The sequence below is a fragment of the Dermochelys coriacea genome, chromosome 12 (genome assembly GCF_009764565.3).
Source record: "Dermochelys coriacea isolate rDerCor1 chromosome 12, rDerCor1.pri.v4, whole genome shotgun sequence".
In the NCBI taxonomy this organism is placed as follows: Eukaryota; Metazoa; Chordata; order Testudines; family Dermochelyidae; genus Dermochelys; species Dermochelys coriacea.
In genome coordinates this window covers 2558563-2576087 of record NC_050079.1, presented here as the reverse complement: position 1 = coordinate 2576087, position 17525 = coordinate 2558563, and the positions used below count along the sequence as shown (strand labels likewise).

Below are 17525 nucleotides of genomic sequence, written 5' to 3'. Positions count from 1 at the left end.
CACAAATCAGACATCAAAAATTATAACATTCAAAAACCAGTTGGAGAACACTGCAATCTCTTTGGTCACTCGATTACAGACCTAAAAGTGGCAATTCTTCAACAAAAAAACTTCAGAAACAGACTCCAAGGAGAGACTGCTGAATTGGAATTAATTTGCAAACTGGATACAATTAACTTAGGCTGGAATAAAGACTGGGAGTGGATGGGTCATTACACAAAGTAAAACTATTTCCCCATGTTTATTCTTTCCCTCCCTCCCTCCCACCCCCGCTGTTCCTCAGACATTGTCAACTGCTGGAAATGGCCCACCTTGATTATCACTACAAAATGTTCCCCCCCTCCCCTGGCTCTCCTGCTGGTAATAGCTCACCTTACCTGATCACTCTCGTTACAGTAAAAAAGAAAAGGAGTACTTGTGGCACCTTGGAGACTAACAAGGTGCCACAAAAAGAAAAGGAGTACTTTTGGCACCTTAGAGACTAACAAATTTATTAGAGCATAAGCTTTCGTGAGCTACAGCCCACTTCATCGGATGCATTTTGTGGAAAATACAGAGGGGAGATTGATATACACACACAGAGAACATGAAACAATGGGTTTATCATACACACTGTAAGGAGAGTGATCACTTAAGATAAGACATCAGCAGCAGCAGGGGGGGAAAGGAGGAAAACCTTTCATGGTGACAAGCAAGGTAGGCTATTTCCAGCAGTTAACAAGAATATCTGAGGAACAGTGGGGGGTGGGGTGGGGGGGAGAAATAACATGGGGAAATAGTTTTACTTTGTGTAATGACTCATCCATTCCCAGTCTCTATTCAAGCCTAAGTTAATTGTATCCAGTTTGCAAATTAATTCCAATTCAGCAGTCTCTCCTTGGAGTCTGTTTTTGAAGCTTTTTCGTTGAAGGATAGCCACTCTCATGGCAGAGGGGCATTGCTGGCACATGATGGCATATATCACGTTGGTAGATGCGCAGGTGAACGAGCCTCTGATAGTGTGGCTGATGTGATTAGGCCCTATGATGGTGTCCCCTGAATAGATATGTGGACAGAGTTGGCAAGGGGCTTTGTTGCAAGGATAGGTTCCTGGGTTAGTGGTTCTGGTGTGTGGTGTGTGGTTGCTGGTGAGTATTTGCTTCAGGTTGGGGGGCTGTCTGTAAGCAAGGACTGGCCTGTCTCCCAAGATCTGTGAGAGTGATGGGTCATCCTTCAGGATAGGTTGTAGATCCTTGATGATGCGTTGGAAAAAGGACACTATGCTATCTAAACTACTACATGCCACAAGGGGCCACAACAGTGGTTCCCGTAACCCACCCAGCAATATTGTTAATCTATCCAACTATACTCTTAGCCCAGCAGAAGAATCTGTCCTATCTCGGGGCCTCTCCTTTTGCCCCTCCACCCCCACGAACATGATACAGATCTGTGGTGACCTAGAATCCTATTTTCGACGTCTCCGACTCAAGGAATATTTCCAACACACCTCTGACCAACATATTAACCAACAGAGACCTTCCTACCAACACTACAAAAAGAAGGATTCTGGGTGGACTCCTCCTGAAGGTTGAAACAGCAGCCTGGACTTCTACATAGAGTGCTTCCGCCGAAGTGCACGAGCTGTAATTGTGGAAAAGCAGCATCGCTTGCCCCATAACCTCAGCCATGCAGAACACAATGCCATCCACAGCCTCAGAAACAACTCTCCATAATCAAAAAGGCTGACAAAGGAGGTACTGTCGTCATCATGAATAGGTCGGAGTATGAACAAGAGGCTACTAGGCAGCTCTCCAACACCATTTTCTACAAGCCATTACCCTCTGATCCCACTGAGAATTACCAAAAGAAACTACAGCATTTGCTCAAGAAACTCCCTGAAAAAGCACAAGAACAAATCCGCACAGACACACCCCTAGAACCCCGGCCTGGGGTATTCTATCTGCTACCCAAGATCCATAAACCTGGAAATCCTGGACGCCCCATCATCTCAGGCATTGGCACCCTGACAGCAGGATTGTCTGGCTATGTAGACTCCCTCCTCAGGCCCTACGTTACCAGCACTCCCAGCTATCTTTGAGACACCACTGACTTCCTGAGGAAACTACAGTCCATTGGTGATCTTCCTAAAAACACCATCCTAGCCACTATGGATGTAGAAGCCCTCTACACCAACACTCCACACACAGATGGGCTACAAGCCGTCAGGAACAGTATCCCTGATACTGTCACGGCTAACCTGGTGGCTGAACTTTGTGACTTTGTCCTCACCCATAACTATTTCACATTTGGGGACAATGTATACCTTCAAATCAGCGGCACTGCGATGGGTACCCGCATGGCCCCACAGTATGCCAACATTTTTATGGCTGACTTAGAACAACGCTTCCTCAGCTCTCGTCTCCTAATGCCCCTACTCTACTTGCGCTACATTGATGACATCTTCATCATCTGGACCCATGGAAAAGAAGCCCTTGAGGAATTCCACCAGGATTTCAACAATTTCCATCCCACCATCAACCTCAGCCTGGACCAGACCACACAAGAGATCCACTTCCTGGACACTACGGTGCTAATAAGCGATGGTCACATAAACACCACCCTATATCGGAAACCTACTGACCGCTATTCCTACCTACATGACTCTAGCTTTCATCCAGATCATACCACACGATCCATTGTCTACAGCCAAGCTCTACGATACAACCGCATTTGCTCCAACCCCTCAGACAGAGACAAACACCTACAAGATCTCTATCATGCATTCCTACAACTACAATACCCACCTGCTGAAGTGAAGAAACAGATTGACAGAGCCAGAAGAGTACCCAGAAGTCACCTACTACAGGACAGGCCCAACAAAGAAAATAACAGCACGCCACTAGCCATCACCTTCAGCCCCCAACTAAAACCTTTCCAGCGCATCATCAAGGATCTACAACCTATCCTGAAGGACGACCCATCACTCTCACAGATCTTGGGAGACAGGCCAGTCCTTGCTTACAGACAGCCCCCCAATCTGAAGCAAATACTCACCAGCAACCACACACCAGAACCACTAACCCAGGAACCTATCCTTGCAACAAAGCCCGTTGCCAACTGTGTCCACATATCTATTCAGGGGACACCATCATAGGGCCTAATCACATCAGCCACACTATCAAAGGCTCGTTCACCTGCGCATCTACCAATGTGATATATGCCATCATGTGCCAGCAATGCCCCTCTGCCATGTACATTGGCCAAACTGGACAGTCTCTACGTGAAAGAATGAATGGATGCAAATCAGACGTCAAGAATTATAACATTCAAAAACCAGTTGGAGAACACTTCAATCTCTCTGGTCACTTGATTACAGACCTAAGAGTGGCTATCCTTCAACAAAAAAGCTTCAAAAACAGACTCCAAGGAGAGACTGCTGAATTGGAATTAATTTGCAAACTGGATACAATTAATTTAGGCTTGAATAGAGACTGGGAATGGATGAGTCATTACACAAAGTAAAACCATTTCCCCATGTTATTTCTCCCCCCCCCCGCTCCCCCCACTGTTCCTCAGATATTCTTGTTAACTGCTGGAAATAGCCTACCTTGCTTGTCACCATGAAAGGTTTTCCTCCTTTCCCCCCCTGCTGCTGGTGATGGCTTATCTTAAGTGATCACTCTCCTTACAGTGTGTATGATAAACCCATTGTTTCATGTTCTCTGTGTGTCTATATCAATCTCCCCTCTGTTTTTTCCACCAAATGCATCCGATGAAGTGAGCTGTAGCTCACGAAAGCTTATGCTCTAATAAATTTGTTAGTCTCTAAGGTGCCACAAGTACTCCTTTTCTTTTTGCGAATACAGACTAACATGGCTACTACTCTGAAAGGTGCCACAAGTACTCCTTTTCTTTTTTGCGAATACAGACTAACACAGCTGCTACTCTGAAATCTCGTTACAGTATGTATGGTAACACCCATTGTTTCATGTTCTCTGTATATATAAATCTCCCCACTGTATTTTCCGCTGAATGCATCCGATGAAGTGAGCTGTAGCTCACGAAAGCTTATGCTCAAGTAAAGTTATTAGTCTCTAAGGTGCCACAAGTCCTCCTTTTCTTTTTGCGGATACAGACTAACACAGCTGCTACTCTGAAACCTGTTGTGTGCAGTGTAGCTAGTACCAGATTGGTATTCTCATTAGGACCTTGTAGGAATATGCCATCTGGTGTGCAATAGATAGTACAGCCTAATTTACACAACAGATCCCGTTCCAACAAATTAAAAGGAGAGAATGGGCTGAGTAAAAAGGCATGTTGATCAGAAAGGGGTCCCAGGGAAACAGAACGGGGTTTTGCGTCAGGATGTGGAACAGGTTGGTTTGAAATACCAATGGCATTAATATGACAAGGGAACAGAGGGAAATTCTAAAGATCTTAAGGCCGACTTGCTAGCTTCAGTGTCCACAAGACAAGTAACAGATTGTCCTGCAATTTCACAATTTACATATGGGCCTTTTTGATTAATAGGAATGAAAGGATTCATGATGCAGTTACGTTCCCTTAGGCTATTCTAATAAGAGTTGTTCTGTGGGGAAAAAGGAGGCGCTTCAGTGTTTGGGAATTTTGAGGTGGTTGGATTGGATATTCATTTCTCCAGTGTCTCTCCTGGCCACAAAAGTGGCCTGCAGTGTTCCCTGTTGGGGCAGGATATGACGGACCTCTCCCTCTCCCCTGACCTTGTCCTCGTTTGCCCCTTATTACCCCACAGCCTCTATATTGATAAGTTTGCAACTGCAAGGCCAAGAGTTTTGTTTCAGAACTTTCTTTTTTCTGCTCTATGCAAGCTGTACAATGGTTGGCAACTGTCACCAATTCAGAAAGAGGTTTAGTTTGTCAGCCAATGCAGATAACCCTTAACTGCTGCTGAGCCTTTGGTAAGAGTTCTTGAACAAAGGCAGCCCCCACTGCCTCTCTGGCTTGGTGTCAGGCTGGGCAATTCCCAAATGTTGTTCAAATACCTTAGTTAGTCTATTTAGATAATCGGTGGGGGATTTGCCTTTGTTCTGTTTACAGTTATTGATCTTTCTCCAATCCATTTTCCTCCGGAATGGCGTTCAAGAGGCAATTTTTAGCCTCAGTTAGGGCATCTCCAAATCTGGGGTCAGCACCGGGCCACTGGGCCCGAGCAATTAGTCATTGTTGAACCCTGGCTGGCAGAACTACTCGCAAGAGTTGCTTAACATCTGCCCATGGTAGACTGTAACACTGAATGACTGTCCAGAGCTCCCTTCTAAACTTTTCTTGCTCCTCTCTAACACTAGGAAATTCCTTCACTACATTTTTAAGGTCCCCTGGTGTTCAAGGGGCATGAACTGTAACCAGATTATTTTCATCACAAGGCAATTGTTTTAAAGGAGCCTGAAACACTAATGTCTGGCTTCTAGTGTGGTAGGAAACTGGGCTAGACAAATCAGGGTTGGGCGAGCTGCTCGAGGGGTTGGAATTGATCCCTGGCGGCTGCTAGGGCGGCAAAGAGGAAGACACGCAGCGAGAACAGCTGGCGGAGTCGCTGCGCGCGGCGCTGAGCTTTGGGCCGCCGCGTGGAGACCATCGCAGGGCGCAAGGTGCGGAGGGGAGGGAGCAGGCTGCTGCCGTGGAGCACCGCGGAAAAATCCACAATGTCCTCTGCGGCTTCCTCTCACTTTTAATCTTGACTCATTGGGGAGCTAAAGGAGCTGAGGGACTTGCTCGGGGAGGAGGCATCCGCTGCTTTGCATTTAGTTTGCAGATCCTGTACTTGAGTTTTTAATTTTTCCTGGGGGTCCCTCAGGCACCGCACTCGAGACTCCCGGAGTCTCTTTGTAGCTTCCTTCCACCAATAAACAACTTGTTCCCACTGTGTGTCGGGGAAGTGGGGGGATTTAAGGGGTCCTTTGGGGTCTCTGATTTTATCTTGATTGCAGGTACCTTCTAGGGGAAATTGTCTAGCTGGGTTATAACCCGCGGGTGTCTGCGCAGTGCTGCCAACACACGCGGGATTCTTTTACCCCGGGGGGGCGGCGGCCCTGGAGAGCGGTACACCGGCTGCAGCGGGGGCGCCCCCCCCCCCGACTGCCCGCAGCGGCCGGGCCCCAGCCTGCGCACCGTCCGCCTGGCCCGCGGGGGCGCTCAAGTGCGCGGGGGCTCGCCGGGCGCCTCTTCGCGGGCCGAGCGAGGCCTCTCCTCGGCGCGGCGTGGAGTGGGGTCGCCGGGCAGGCGCGGGCAGCCAGCGTCAGCTCCCGCCGCAGCCATGGCCCTGCTGCAGCCAGCCCGGCTCCTGCTCGCTGCCGCGGCCCAGCGCCACCTCTGCCTGGCCCCCGGCGCGGCCAGAGCCAGGTAACGGGGGGGCCCTGCCGGGGACTCGCCCTCGGGAGCGGCCGACGGCCACGCGCCCCGTCACTTGCAGCTCGTGCCTGTGACACCCCCGACGCGGGCAGGGCCGCGCGCCTGGTCTGGGAGCGCGATCGAGGCGCGCGGGGGGGGGTGCAGCCCGGCGGGTCACAGTGAGGTGTTCCCCTCCCCCATGATTTCTTCGCGTTACGAGGGAGCGTGTCCCTCGGCGGTGCCCGTATCGGTCCGAGCTGGCCATGCAGGCGACCGCGGAGTCGGGAAAGGCACCTCGGATTGGCCGAGGTGGCGAGGGCGTGGTGCTAGTCCACCGCAGTGATTGGCTCCCGCCGGCTGCCGGTGCTCGCGCCTGTGCCCTTGGGGGCCAGGTTTAGAGGGCGGAGGAGCCCCGTCCCCCCACTTCCGGGCTCAGGGCCCGGGCGGCCCCGCCACCCCGCGCTCCTGGGGGCGGGGGACCCTGGCCCAGCGGCCCCGGCACGGCCCCAGGTGCACCATCCCCGTGTGCAGTGAGTGCAGGGCTGGGAGCCCGGCACGTGGCTCGACCTGTGTCCCCCCCCCCCCCCCCGGCCCCCGTAGGGTGGGTGCTACCGCCGGCAGGATGGGGGCCCTGGGTGCTGGCTCCCAGTGCTGCAGCCTCTGCCTCTTGTTGTTGTGCTCCTGGCCCTGCCACTGAGTTCAGGGCTTTGATAGTCTCCTCTCTGGCCTGCAGTCCCCTTTCGTGTGGTCACCAGCGCTCATAACTGGGCGGTTCTTAAAGCGTGTTGTAACCTGGCCCTGCCTGGTGTTGCAGTCGCATCTGCCTGATAAATATTAAAATAGCCACTCAAATGGGAGGGGAGATCATGAAACCTATCGTGCAATAAGTGTTGTCAGCTGTACAGAGTACATGTACTGGGTAAAAGGGATTATTTTTGTGTCTCATCTCAGTTACAGTGACGCTTAGGTGTTACCTGTAACAAGAATAGAGAGAAGTTCAGACAGAAGTAGGGTAACCATATTTCCCTGTGCTGAATACAGGATACCTAGTAAAATTACTCGTATTCAAGCAAGTTCAGTGGTAATCAATCAGAACTAGGCAGTACGCACATTCAAATTAACATGAAGTTGACTGAGCCCGTTAAAAAGAAATACTGTGTAATTGGATTCTTTTTATTTACCCTCTTTTAAGGCTTTAGGGTTCACCGGGGGGAGACACCCCTACCCTCTCACACACATCGGGAGAAGTGAAACACACACTCCCGTACACCTCTCTCACATAGAGGGGGTGACCTCTCTCTGTGCACCATGCCTGGGTCCTGGGGACAGACCCGCCTCTCCTGGTACCTGGTCTTCCCGAGGCAATGTGTGTATGTGGGGGGGGTCACATAGTGTCACATGCCCCCCTCCCCAGATTTCTGCCAAGATTCACACCAGAATGTGGTCAGCAGCAGCCTTTCATCACTGTGCAGGTGGGAAAGGGTGGGAGCTGCTTCCAGCCATGGGTGACGGAAAGAGGGAAACCTGGTCTGTGTCTTTACAGAGCTCATCACCAGTACTGATTGTGGGGGAAACAAAATTTTACCCTTTTTAAGAAAAAAGTCGAGACACCTTCAGGAAGGCTTAAATACAGGACTGTCCCTTTAAAAATGAGATGTCTCATCACCCTAGACAGAAGTGATTTTAAAAAAAGTTGAATCGCATTAAGTATACATGTAAATGGTAAGGAAACTGAGGCAGACAGGGTAAATGAATCACTCAAAAGACAGTGAATCAGGCTAAAAATTGGGAGGTCCCTGGTCTGTGATTTCACTACACACCTCCTCCTCTTAGGAAATGGACAGGTGGTAAGGATATGAGGTGTAACCAGAACTCTTTCAAGAGTCTGAAATTCTTCAGATTGTCACTTAAAAGTGTAAGCTGATCTAATGGCATTTTGTGCTGCCAACTGGAGGTCACTGAACTGTGCATGTGATCATCCTGGAGCACCAGAAGCTTGGACTCAAAGCAGTTAAGAGGCAGCACACTCAGACCTTGGGAGGGGAATGACTGCTCTCAAGGAATCTTCATTTTTTGGTCACTGCTTGGTGTTCTGTGGCTCTTGTCAGTGTGGCAAAGCAAGGCTTCCGCACTGGGCTCTTAGGGGACACAAAAGAAATATTAGTGTTGTACTGCATACTAATTTTTGTATAGTGTCATCTATATACCACACCATGATGGGGCTTCAGGAAGAGTGTCAAAAACAACATTTTCTGGTACCCCGAAGAGAGAAATTGGCCTTTTATGCTGCTCTTGTGTGCAGGTATTGCATGCAGTGGAGCAGGCCTCTAATTAACTAGACTAAACTAAGCTGAAGGGACATGGGGAGGGTTATTATACTGAGGGTTATTATACTGAGCTCTGCTTTTTAATGTTCTCTTTTTTTTTTTTTTTAATCTATGTAGCTAGCGATTAAAAAGTCTTTTCTGTTGGAATGAGCTGGATATGCCAGATGCCATTTGAAAAATTAAGATCCGCAGATATCAGATATGTCCCTTTCTCCCTGTTAACTAGTTACAAGCTGCCATGACCAGAAGGCTATCAAGGTTTTGTACTGCAAACGTTGTTTATTTTATGTACCTCTCCTTATCAAAGCTATTAGTTATGTCAGGTAGGGATTAGCAGTATTTGGTTTTCCTCCTTCCATTACTTTAAAATGGCATTTGATTGTGTTACAGTTGCTATTAGCGAAGAATAGCATCTCTAAAACTGGCATATGGATTGAGAGGTACAAAACAAATGGCCCTGAAGTATAAAATTGGCTTAACATGCAGAATAACTGCATCAGACATTTTAATTTATTTATTACATCTTGTCATATGACTGGACTTTAGCTAGTTATTAAAATATCCCTGACTGGGGAAGTGCTTGCTGCAGCTGATTGAAGGAATGAATTCTTCAGGTTCAGTGGCTGAAAGGCTTGTTCTAGCCACTGTGGGCCATTGGCAGCTGAACGAGTGTACGTTCTAATCGCAGTTGGTTGCTGAAGTAGGGTGACCTTTGTTCCTCCTACCCTGTTTGGGGTTCTTATTGACAGGGATTATGCAATTGAGTGTAGTCTAGATATTTGTGTTGCTTGATGTAGCTGTATATTTACAGGACTCTCTTCATAGAGGAGGAATGGCCCCCTTAAAGAGAGACTTCTGTGAGTTTCTGAATATTTAATTACACAAATATAAATGTACTTTCTGAACCCAGGCTTTGCTGACTCTGTCAGCAAACTCCACTCCTGAGGCTGCTGTGGCTCAGAAAAGATTCTTATGTTAGAGACAGTCTGGTAACTGAAGACAACTCTTTTTTTCACTTTACAGTTTGTATCCCTGGTGGTATTCACAATTTCTTAAGAACTTGTAACATCTGACATCTGCTTTCATCTTAAAGGATCCCAAGGCACTTAAGGATTAATAGAAATGCAGCCAGTGCTGGAATGGAGGTTGAGGTGTTGAGCCATTTAAAATTTCTACCTTAATGCATGACTAATGTTGTCTTGTCTTAATTTTCTGAAACTTGGTATGGTGCAGTGCATAGATGACATATTAAAATATTAGATGTATACAAACGTATAGGAGCTTGCTGATATCTTGAGTCTTGGACCCCTCTTGAGGATCATGAGTTCAAAAACTCTCTGTAGGTGGGTTTGTTTGTAAATGTGTGGCTATCCAGAGTTGGTTAGATAAGAGCACATGATGTGCACGGAAACTGACAAGGAAAATTACATATTTCACTTCTGTTTTCAGCCACTCCTAGAAAGCAAAGAGGACATTTCTCCTTGATAAAAGCAAAATCTGAACTCTGAAAGGTTTCAGAGTATCAGCCGTGTTAGTCTGTATTTGCAAAAAGAAAAGGAGTACTTGTGGCACCTTCATCCGATGAAGTGAGCTGTAGCTCACAAAAGCTTATGCTCAAATGAATTTGTTAGTCTCTAAGGTGCCACAAGTACTCCTTTTCTTTGAACTCTGAAAGGAAACGCAGTTAGTTGGGTTTTTTGTTCTGTTTTGTTTTTGGGGATTCTTTTCTTTTTTTTGCATTTAAATAACCCATTTATCTTTTAAATAGCTGAATCATATCCTTCCTTCCAAATTCAATAAACAGTAGAAGAAACTTTCTTCAGCCTTGGCTGAGAATGAACATGAAAATCATCAGCCCTAAAGGTAATCTGGAGCCAGTGAAAACCGTCTTGGCATGAAAGTATTTAAATCACAGGAGTGTTGAGGGTTAGGTACTTAGTGCCTGATCCTGCAGACTCTTAGCTACATAAGAAGTCCCATTTAGTTCACTGATCTGCTTAAGTGTTTCCAAGTTTGGGACCTTAATATGTAAAGCACTTTAAGCTGCTTGAATAAAAGACACTGTAAAAATACAAAGGACTTTCACCATCTCAAATGTAATTTCAAGGGTCCTGCAAAAGTAGCCTATGCTTTTTCAGCTCAATCTAAGTACCTAAAAAATTGGCAGGGGGGTGTGTGTGTTGCTGGAGGTTCACTAGTGTACAGATAATTTTTATGGCTCTTGTAAAGTGGAAACACCACAAACCATGTTCAGGGCAGTTACCAGTTATTTACAGAGACAGTCACTTCTGAAGCTGGATATGAGTCAGCAGTGTGCCCTTGTTGCCAAGAAGGCCAATGGCATTTTGGGATGTATAAGTAGGGGCATAGCGAGCAGATCGAGGGACGTGATCGTTCCCCTCTATTCGACACTGGTGAGGCCTCATCTGGAGTACTGTGTCCAGTTTTGGGCCCCACACTACAAGAAGGATGTGGATAAATTGGAAAGAGTACAGCGAAGGGCAACAAAAATGATTAGGGGTCTAGAGCACATGACTTATGAGGAGAGGCTGAGGGAGCTGGGATTGTTTAGTCTGCAGAAGAGAAGAATGAGGGGGGATTTGATAGCTGCTTTCAACTACCTGAAAGGGGGTTTCAAAGAGGATGGCTCTAGACTGTTCTCAATGGTAGCAGATGACAGAACGAGGAGTAATGGTCTCAAGTTGCAATGGGGGAGGTTTAGATTGGATATTAGGAAAAACTTTTTCACTAAGAGGGTGGTGAAACACTGGAATGCGTTACCTAGGGAGGTGGTAGAATCTCCTTCCTTAGAGGTTTTTAAGGACAGGCTTGACAAAGCCCTGGCTAGGATGATTTAACTGGGACTTGGTCCTGCTTTGAGCAGGGGGTTGGACTAGATGACCTTCTGGGGTCCCTTCCAACCCTGATATTCTATGAAGGAACACAAAACAATATTCTGCATAACATAAAGTAGCTTTAAAAGCTCTGGCTGCTCAAACGCACCTTTAAAGCAGATGAACTGAGGATGAATATCCAAAACACATGACTGATTCTTCCTCCTCCCTCAGCTGACACTGCACTTAAAATATAAACGGCTTCTATAATCAACTGTCCATAAATTCCAAAACAAATATTGTCAATTTTAAAACCTATTAAGGACCCTAAGGCTTGTGCTGACATGCATCCTTACATCCTTTCAAGATACTCCTCCCAGTAGCAATAGAGAAGTGGACTTTATTAGAGGATTGCTATGGAGATGAGGGCAACATAAAAATAGACTGTCTAGACCACTATTTATATTCTAGTAGTGGCCAGAGGGCCCAACTGAGATTGGGTTCCATTGTGTTATACACGCACAGTAACAGTCCCTGTCTCGAAGACCTTACAATCTAAATAGCCAAGACAAATGGTGGGATAGGAAATGGAGGCACAGAGGAGAAGTGACTGGCCTGGTGTATCATAGGTCAGTGGCAGAGCAAGAAAAGAACCCAGACTTCCTGAGTCCCCGTGCAGCACCCTATCCATGACCTCACTGCCTCTCAGTGGTAATCTCCTATCACTTCTCACATTCTGTGAGAAACGTCCCAAACCACCTGATCCTAGGTTAGGGGGTGAAGATACATATTTATGATAAGCCCTCAGTATAAAGATTGTCGGTCTATTGTTCTCTGGCTCAGAGCTGCATGAGGTACTCTCCTTAATAGTCATGCTGTTCATGATGGGGATCTCATTAAAACTGTACATGCTCATTAAATTGAGGGTGCAGGTTAAAATTTCAAGGCCTCATTCTCTGTGTCACCTCTACTGCCAGCAGACATTGAGTGCAGCTGTGTGTTAGCTGTGGCCCAACAGAAATAACAAGGGTTTTTGTTTTTTGTTTTTTTACAGTCTGTCTGGTGTGTCCTTGACATTAAGAGTGCTCTATCTCTTCTTCTAGTAGGGCAGATAAAAGCAGGTTGTTAGAAAAAATAATCCTGGGGGCTCTCTGAGGCACTAGTTCTGCACTCTTTGGGGAGCAAAGCTCCCACTGAAAGAAAACAGCTTTGGTGTAGAGGGCAGAGTTGGACCACCAAACCCTGAAATCATAATTCACTGGAGAAAAGGGATTGTGCCAGCAAACTGACTTATTCTCCCTGATCAGGTGCAAGATAAGTGAGTACCTGTCAGTGCCTTTTTTGTCATTCAGGACCATGAAGGGTGGTATAACACATTTGAATTCAAGTGCTGTAGAAAGCTGCAATTCTCCACAATGGAATGTGAATTTTTGCACACCACGCCCAGTCAGAGCAGTTCTGTGGGCTAAATGTAATGGTACTGAGTTGAGAGGTCTTTCTAAATTCACATGGTCTGTGCTTATTATGAGGGTCTGCACTCTTTTTATTCAAACACTTGCATTACAGTAATGTCCAGCAGCTGTGATCAGGATTTTGACTCTGTTGTGCTAGGTGTGGCGGTTACAGGGCTAGTTGCATCCCTGTCCCTTCTCGGGGTCTGAGTGTACCCGCACAAGGATCAGGCCTTCTCCAGTTTGCCCCCTCTCAGACCAGGACCTAGAAACGTGACTAATTCAGCGGGTCTAATTTGGGTGGTTGGACCGTGCTAGGGTTTCCCTTTGGGAGCCTGTGACATGTTTGCAGTGATACAGGAACAGTGTCTTCAAAATAAAGCATGTCGGGGGTAGCCATGTTGGTCTATATCCACAAAAACAACAAGGAGTCTGGTGGCACCTTTAAAGACTAACAGATTTATTTGGGCATAAGCTTTCATGGGTAAAACGCCACTTCTTCAGATGCAAAATAAATTTTGTAAAATAAAGCATGACACTTTCTCGAAAGGTACACAGTGCTTAGAGAGATTCATTTAAAATAACAGGCCTGCACACATACTCCCTTACCTAATCTTAATGTTTTTATTGATAGCTCAGGCGGGTTAGGCTTAGTCCCCATCTCTGAGTTGGGGGACACAGCCTATGCTGCTTATAGCCTGGTCCCTCTGTCTTTGACACTGTCAACCTTTTCAGGTTTCAGAGTAGCAGCCGTGTTAGTCTGTATTCGCAAAAAGAAAAGGAGTACTTGTGGCACCTTAGAGACTAACAAATTTATTAGAGTATAAGCTTTCGTGCAAATGCATCCGATGAAGTGAGCTGTAGCTCATGAAAGCTTATGCTCTAATAAATTTGTTAGTCTCTAAGGTGCCACAAGTACTCCTTTTCTTTTTTCTTTCAACCTTTTCAGTGACACATCCTCGCCAGCCTATCTCAACTCCTCCCCTCCCCCCCCCCCAAATTCTCCCCCATTAATTCTAGGGTTCTTTTAGGGATTAAGTCTCCTCTTGATCCCAGGCTTCCAGGGGATAGAGCCAGCTAGGTGAATTCTCTCACCAGCTGAGGGCTATCTTAACTCCTTTGAAGCTGTGTAGGTGAAGCTGTGACTTCTCTGTCATTGTCTTACTTTACACAATAGTCATAAAACATACTGGGGATTTTCCCAGTTTGTTAGAAGTAGGAGTGGTCCCTGGCCTGAAGAGCCTACCATCATAGAACAGTACTAAAGATGCATCTAGGACAGCGTAAAAATGCAACTGTGGTTTTTGTCCTTTTACAGCTTTTTTAGTGCCTTATATTAATTTTAGTGCTGAAAACCCTCAGCTTCCGTTGACCCCGGTGGAGTTCCGGCTGCCCAGCACATCTGAAAATCATCACACCCCCTTAGCTGCTACCCATTAATGATTTACAGAGAGCCTGGATTGAGCTGGAGCTGTTTGCTTAGCTGAAGCAAGTCTGAATGTTTTTCCAGTTATCTAGTGATTTGAGCATGTAATGGAGCATAAATTTTGTTTCCAGGATTACTCTAGTTAACAGTGCTCTTAACTGCCTCTGCCACCAGAAAAGTTCTTAGTCTGGAGGGGGGATGAGTACAGTCTTTAGTTGTGCATGTAGCTTAATGGAGAGACACAGCTTCTTGAAATTAGAGTCCAGACTGAAATTGTCACTTCTTGAGGTATCCAGGTCACACAATAATCCTGCACCAGCTAGCTGGCTTGGAAATGCACTTGTGAAGTGCAATGCTGCATTCATACAGAACCATTTCAGTTACAACAGAGAGGCTGGCTTTTCCCACAGATGACGCTTGACATCAGTGCAGCAGCGCTTATGCCATATCTGTCAGGCAAGAGGTAAAATTTAGCTAACAACTAAGACAAAAATCTCAGATCAAGCAGGAATGCTTTAGAGGCCCAAGGACAGTGGTTTCTGTCAATATGTAAAAATTTGGATATTCAAATGTCCACCCAGTAACTCAGCTTATGGGTAAGAAAGGACAATGCTGACCACCCCCAGGGCCCCTGGATATCTGTAAGTACTCATCCCTACCCCACCCCAGCCCGCCTCTCCCAGCTCAAGATAGTCATAGATAATTGATGTAATCAGGATGGTTTCTATATGTATGTACTGTTCCTATTATTATTTTTGTTAAGAGTTCTCTCTTTCTTTGTAACAATGTCTCTAAGTACAAATAAGTGCAAATTAATAAGAAAATATATACAATTGGTCACTGTAACACCATACTTTCGAAGCTGTTTACCAGTCTTCCCGGTGCCACAAATAAATCCTCCTTCAGTATTTGCCTATGCAGTCTGATTCTTGGGGGGGGGAAAAATCTTCTTGCTTAACATATGGGCACAGCGAGCAGGGTCTGATCAGGAATCCTCGGAGAGTTTCTCACAACCAGAGATAGAGGTGAGGACCCTTTTACTTACCACCTCTAGCATGCACCTTGGTTTGGGACTCCCGGAGACACCCCTTTGCACCCCTTCTTAATATGAACCAAATATAGGATGCACAGACAAGGACTGAACGGGACTGTGTTTGTGGCCAAGGTTTTTGGGGTGCAGGGATCGTTGGAGGTGAAGGCTGCATCGCCAGGTACTGAGCACCAGGGCATGTGCTGCAATAGGCTGAGCACAAGGGTGTTCAGTCGGTCTCCCCTGAAGTGCTGCTTAAGTGGGTTTCAGGAAGCTGGAATACGATGTCGTATGACAGGTTTCAGAGTAGCAGCCGTGTTAGTCTGTATTCACAAAAAGAAAAGGAGTACTTGTGGCACCTTAGAGACTAACAAATTTATTAGAGCATAAGCTTTCGTGAGCTACAGCTCACTTCATCATGCATCCGATGAAGTGAGCTGTAGCTCACGAAAGCTTATGCTCTAATAAATGTTAGTCTCTAAGGTGCCACAAGTACTCCTTTTCTTTTTGCGAATGTCGTATGAGTTGCCCCTGAATGCATCAACAATACCGTCTATGGGAGGGAGACTCATTGACTCGCCCCAGGGAACATCAATGATGCCCACAACAGGAGGGAGACTCATTAATTTTATTTTAAAAAACCATAAGGTTCAAAAGACAATGGCAAAAAATGAATGGAGTGAGGGTATAAGTACAATGATACCAGTGCCAAAGAGATCCTGTTACAGTTGAGCTCATAGGCCAGGATATAACAAACAGCAATAGTCCACGGACCATTTCCTTCTGTTCATAACCCTAATCCTCCCACTTCTATTCCTTGTTGCAGCTCCTGGTGGTCTCATGTGGAGATGGGACCCCCTGATCCTATTTTGGGGGTGACTGAAGCCTTTAAACGAGACGCCAATGCTAAGAAGATGAACCTGGGTGTTGGGGCATACCGGGATGATAACGGGAAGCCATATGTCCTGAACAGTGTTCGCAAAGTAAGCCTAGCACCAGCTGCTATAGGGGGTAAAATCCAAGCATCGCGTGATATGAAGTACTGTAGCCAGGAGTCTATGGGGTGAAGAAGGTCTCAGAGATTGATCCATAGGAAAGACTTTGCTTCTAAACAAACATTTGGCAGATGGGGTTAGTGTGAGTTCCTGTTGTCAGCACTAGGGTGGTCTAGAAAATGACTCTTTTGGATCAAGTTGACGGACATCTGAAGGAAGAACTAAAATACTTCTCTAGGACCAAATCCTGCTCCCGTTGAAGTAAATAACAAATTTTGCCTATGACTTCCATGATGTCAGACTGGGCTCTGTGCTCGCCCTTGGGGATCATGCTGCCTGGATCTCTTAAACTTTTAAGATGGTGTTTTGGGGGTTTTTTGGTTTTTGGTTGTGTTGTTTTCTTAAAAAAAAAAAAAAAAAAAGACTGATGCAAAGAGCCCTTCCCTAAACCATGCTGTGTCAGTGAGAGAGAGCTGATGCTAATCTAAGGGGCAGTCTCAGAAATTCCACTGAGTCTTACTGGCTTCTCTCTAATCCAGTCTGAAATTCTGGACAGGGAAATTGGACACAGATCTGTATTGTCAAACTCCTTGAAATCAGCCTCTCTGAGGGAAACTTTCTCCAGGCATCTGAGCCTTGGCAATGACTGTCCCCCTGTTCTGGGTCTACTGGTATGTTCCCCTCCCAAATGCTCCTCTCCATTCCTACTGTTTTAATTGACTCTGGACACAATACAGGTGTCTTTGTTGGCTGCAGTAGGTGGGATGAATGTGCTAAGGAGAATGTGGTTGAAATCCATTGTTGCTGCAACTATCTGACCTATGTAGCATGTGAACAGGGGGAGAGATAGCTCAGTGGTTTGAGCATTGGCTTGCTAAACCCTTGGTTATGAGTTCAATCCTTGAGGGGGCCATTTAGAGATCTGGGGCAAAAATTGGAGATTGGTCCTGCTTTGAGCAGGGGGGTTGGACTAGATGACCTCCTGAGGTCCCTTCCAACCCTGATCATCTTGTCTGACCTCCTGCACATTTCAGGCCACAAAATCTCACCCACCCACTCCTGTAATAGGCTCCTAATCTCTGGCTGAGTTACTGAAGTCCTCAAATCATGGATTAAA

General features: G+C 46.4%; 1 protein-coding gene across 1 annotated transcript in view; it reads left to right on the top strand.

The window, feature by feature from the left end:
• The first annotated feature begins 6149 nt into the window (after positions 1-6149).
• GOT2 (glutamic-oxaloacetic transaminase 2) overlaps positions 6150-17525 on the top strand; it is a 30783-nt gene continuing 19407 nt past the window's right edge. Inside the window, exons 1-2 of the mRNA XM_038368463.2 lie at positions 6150-6357; positions 16240-16396. Coding sequence (XP_038224391.1) covers positions 6272-6357; positions 16240-16396 — 243 coding nt within the window. The 5' untranslated portion in view covers positions 6150-6271. The remainder of the gene's footprint in view (positions 6358-16239; positions 16397-17525) is intronic.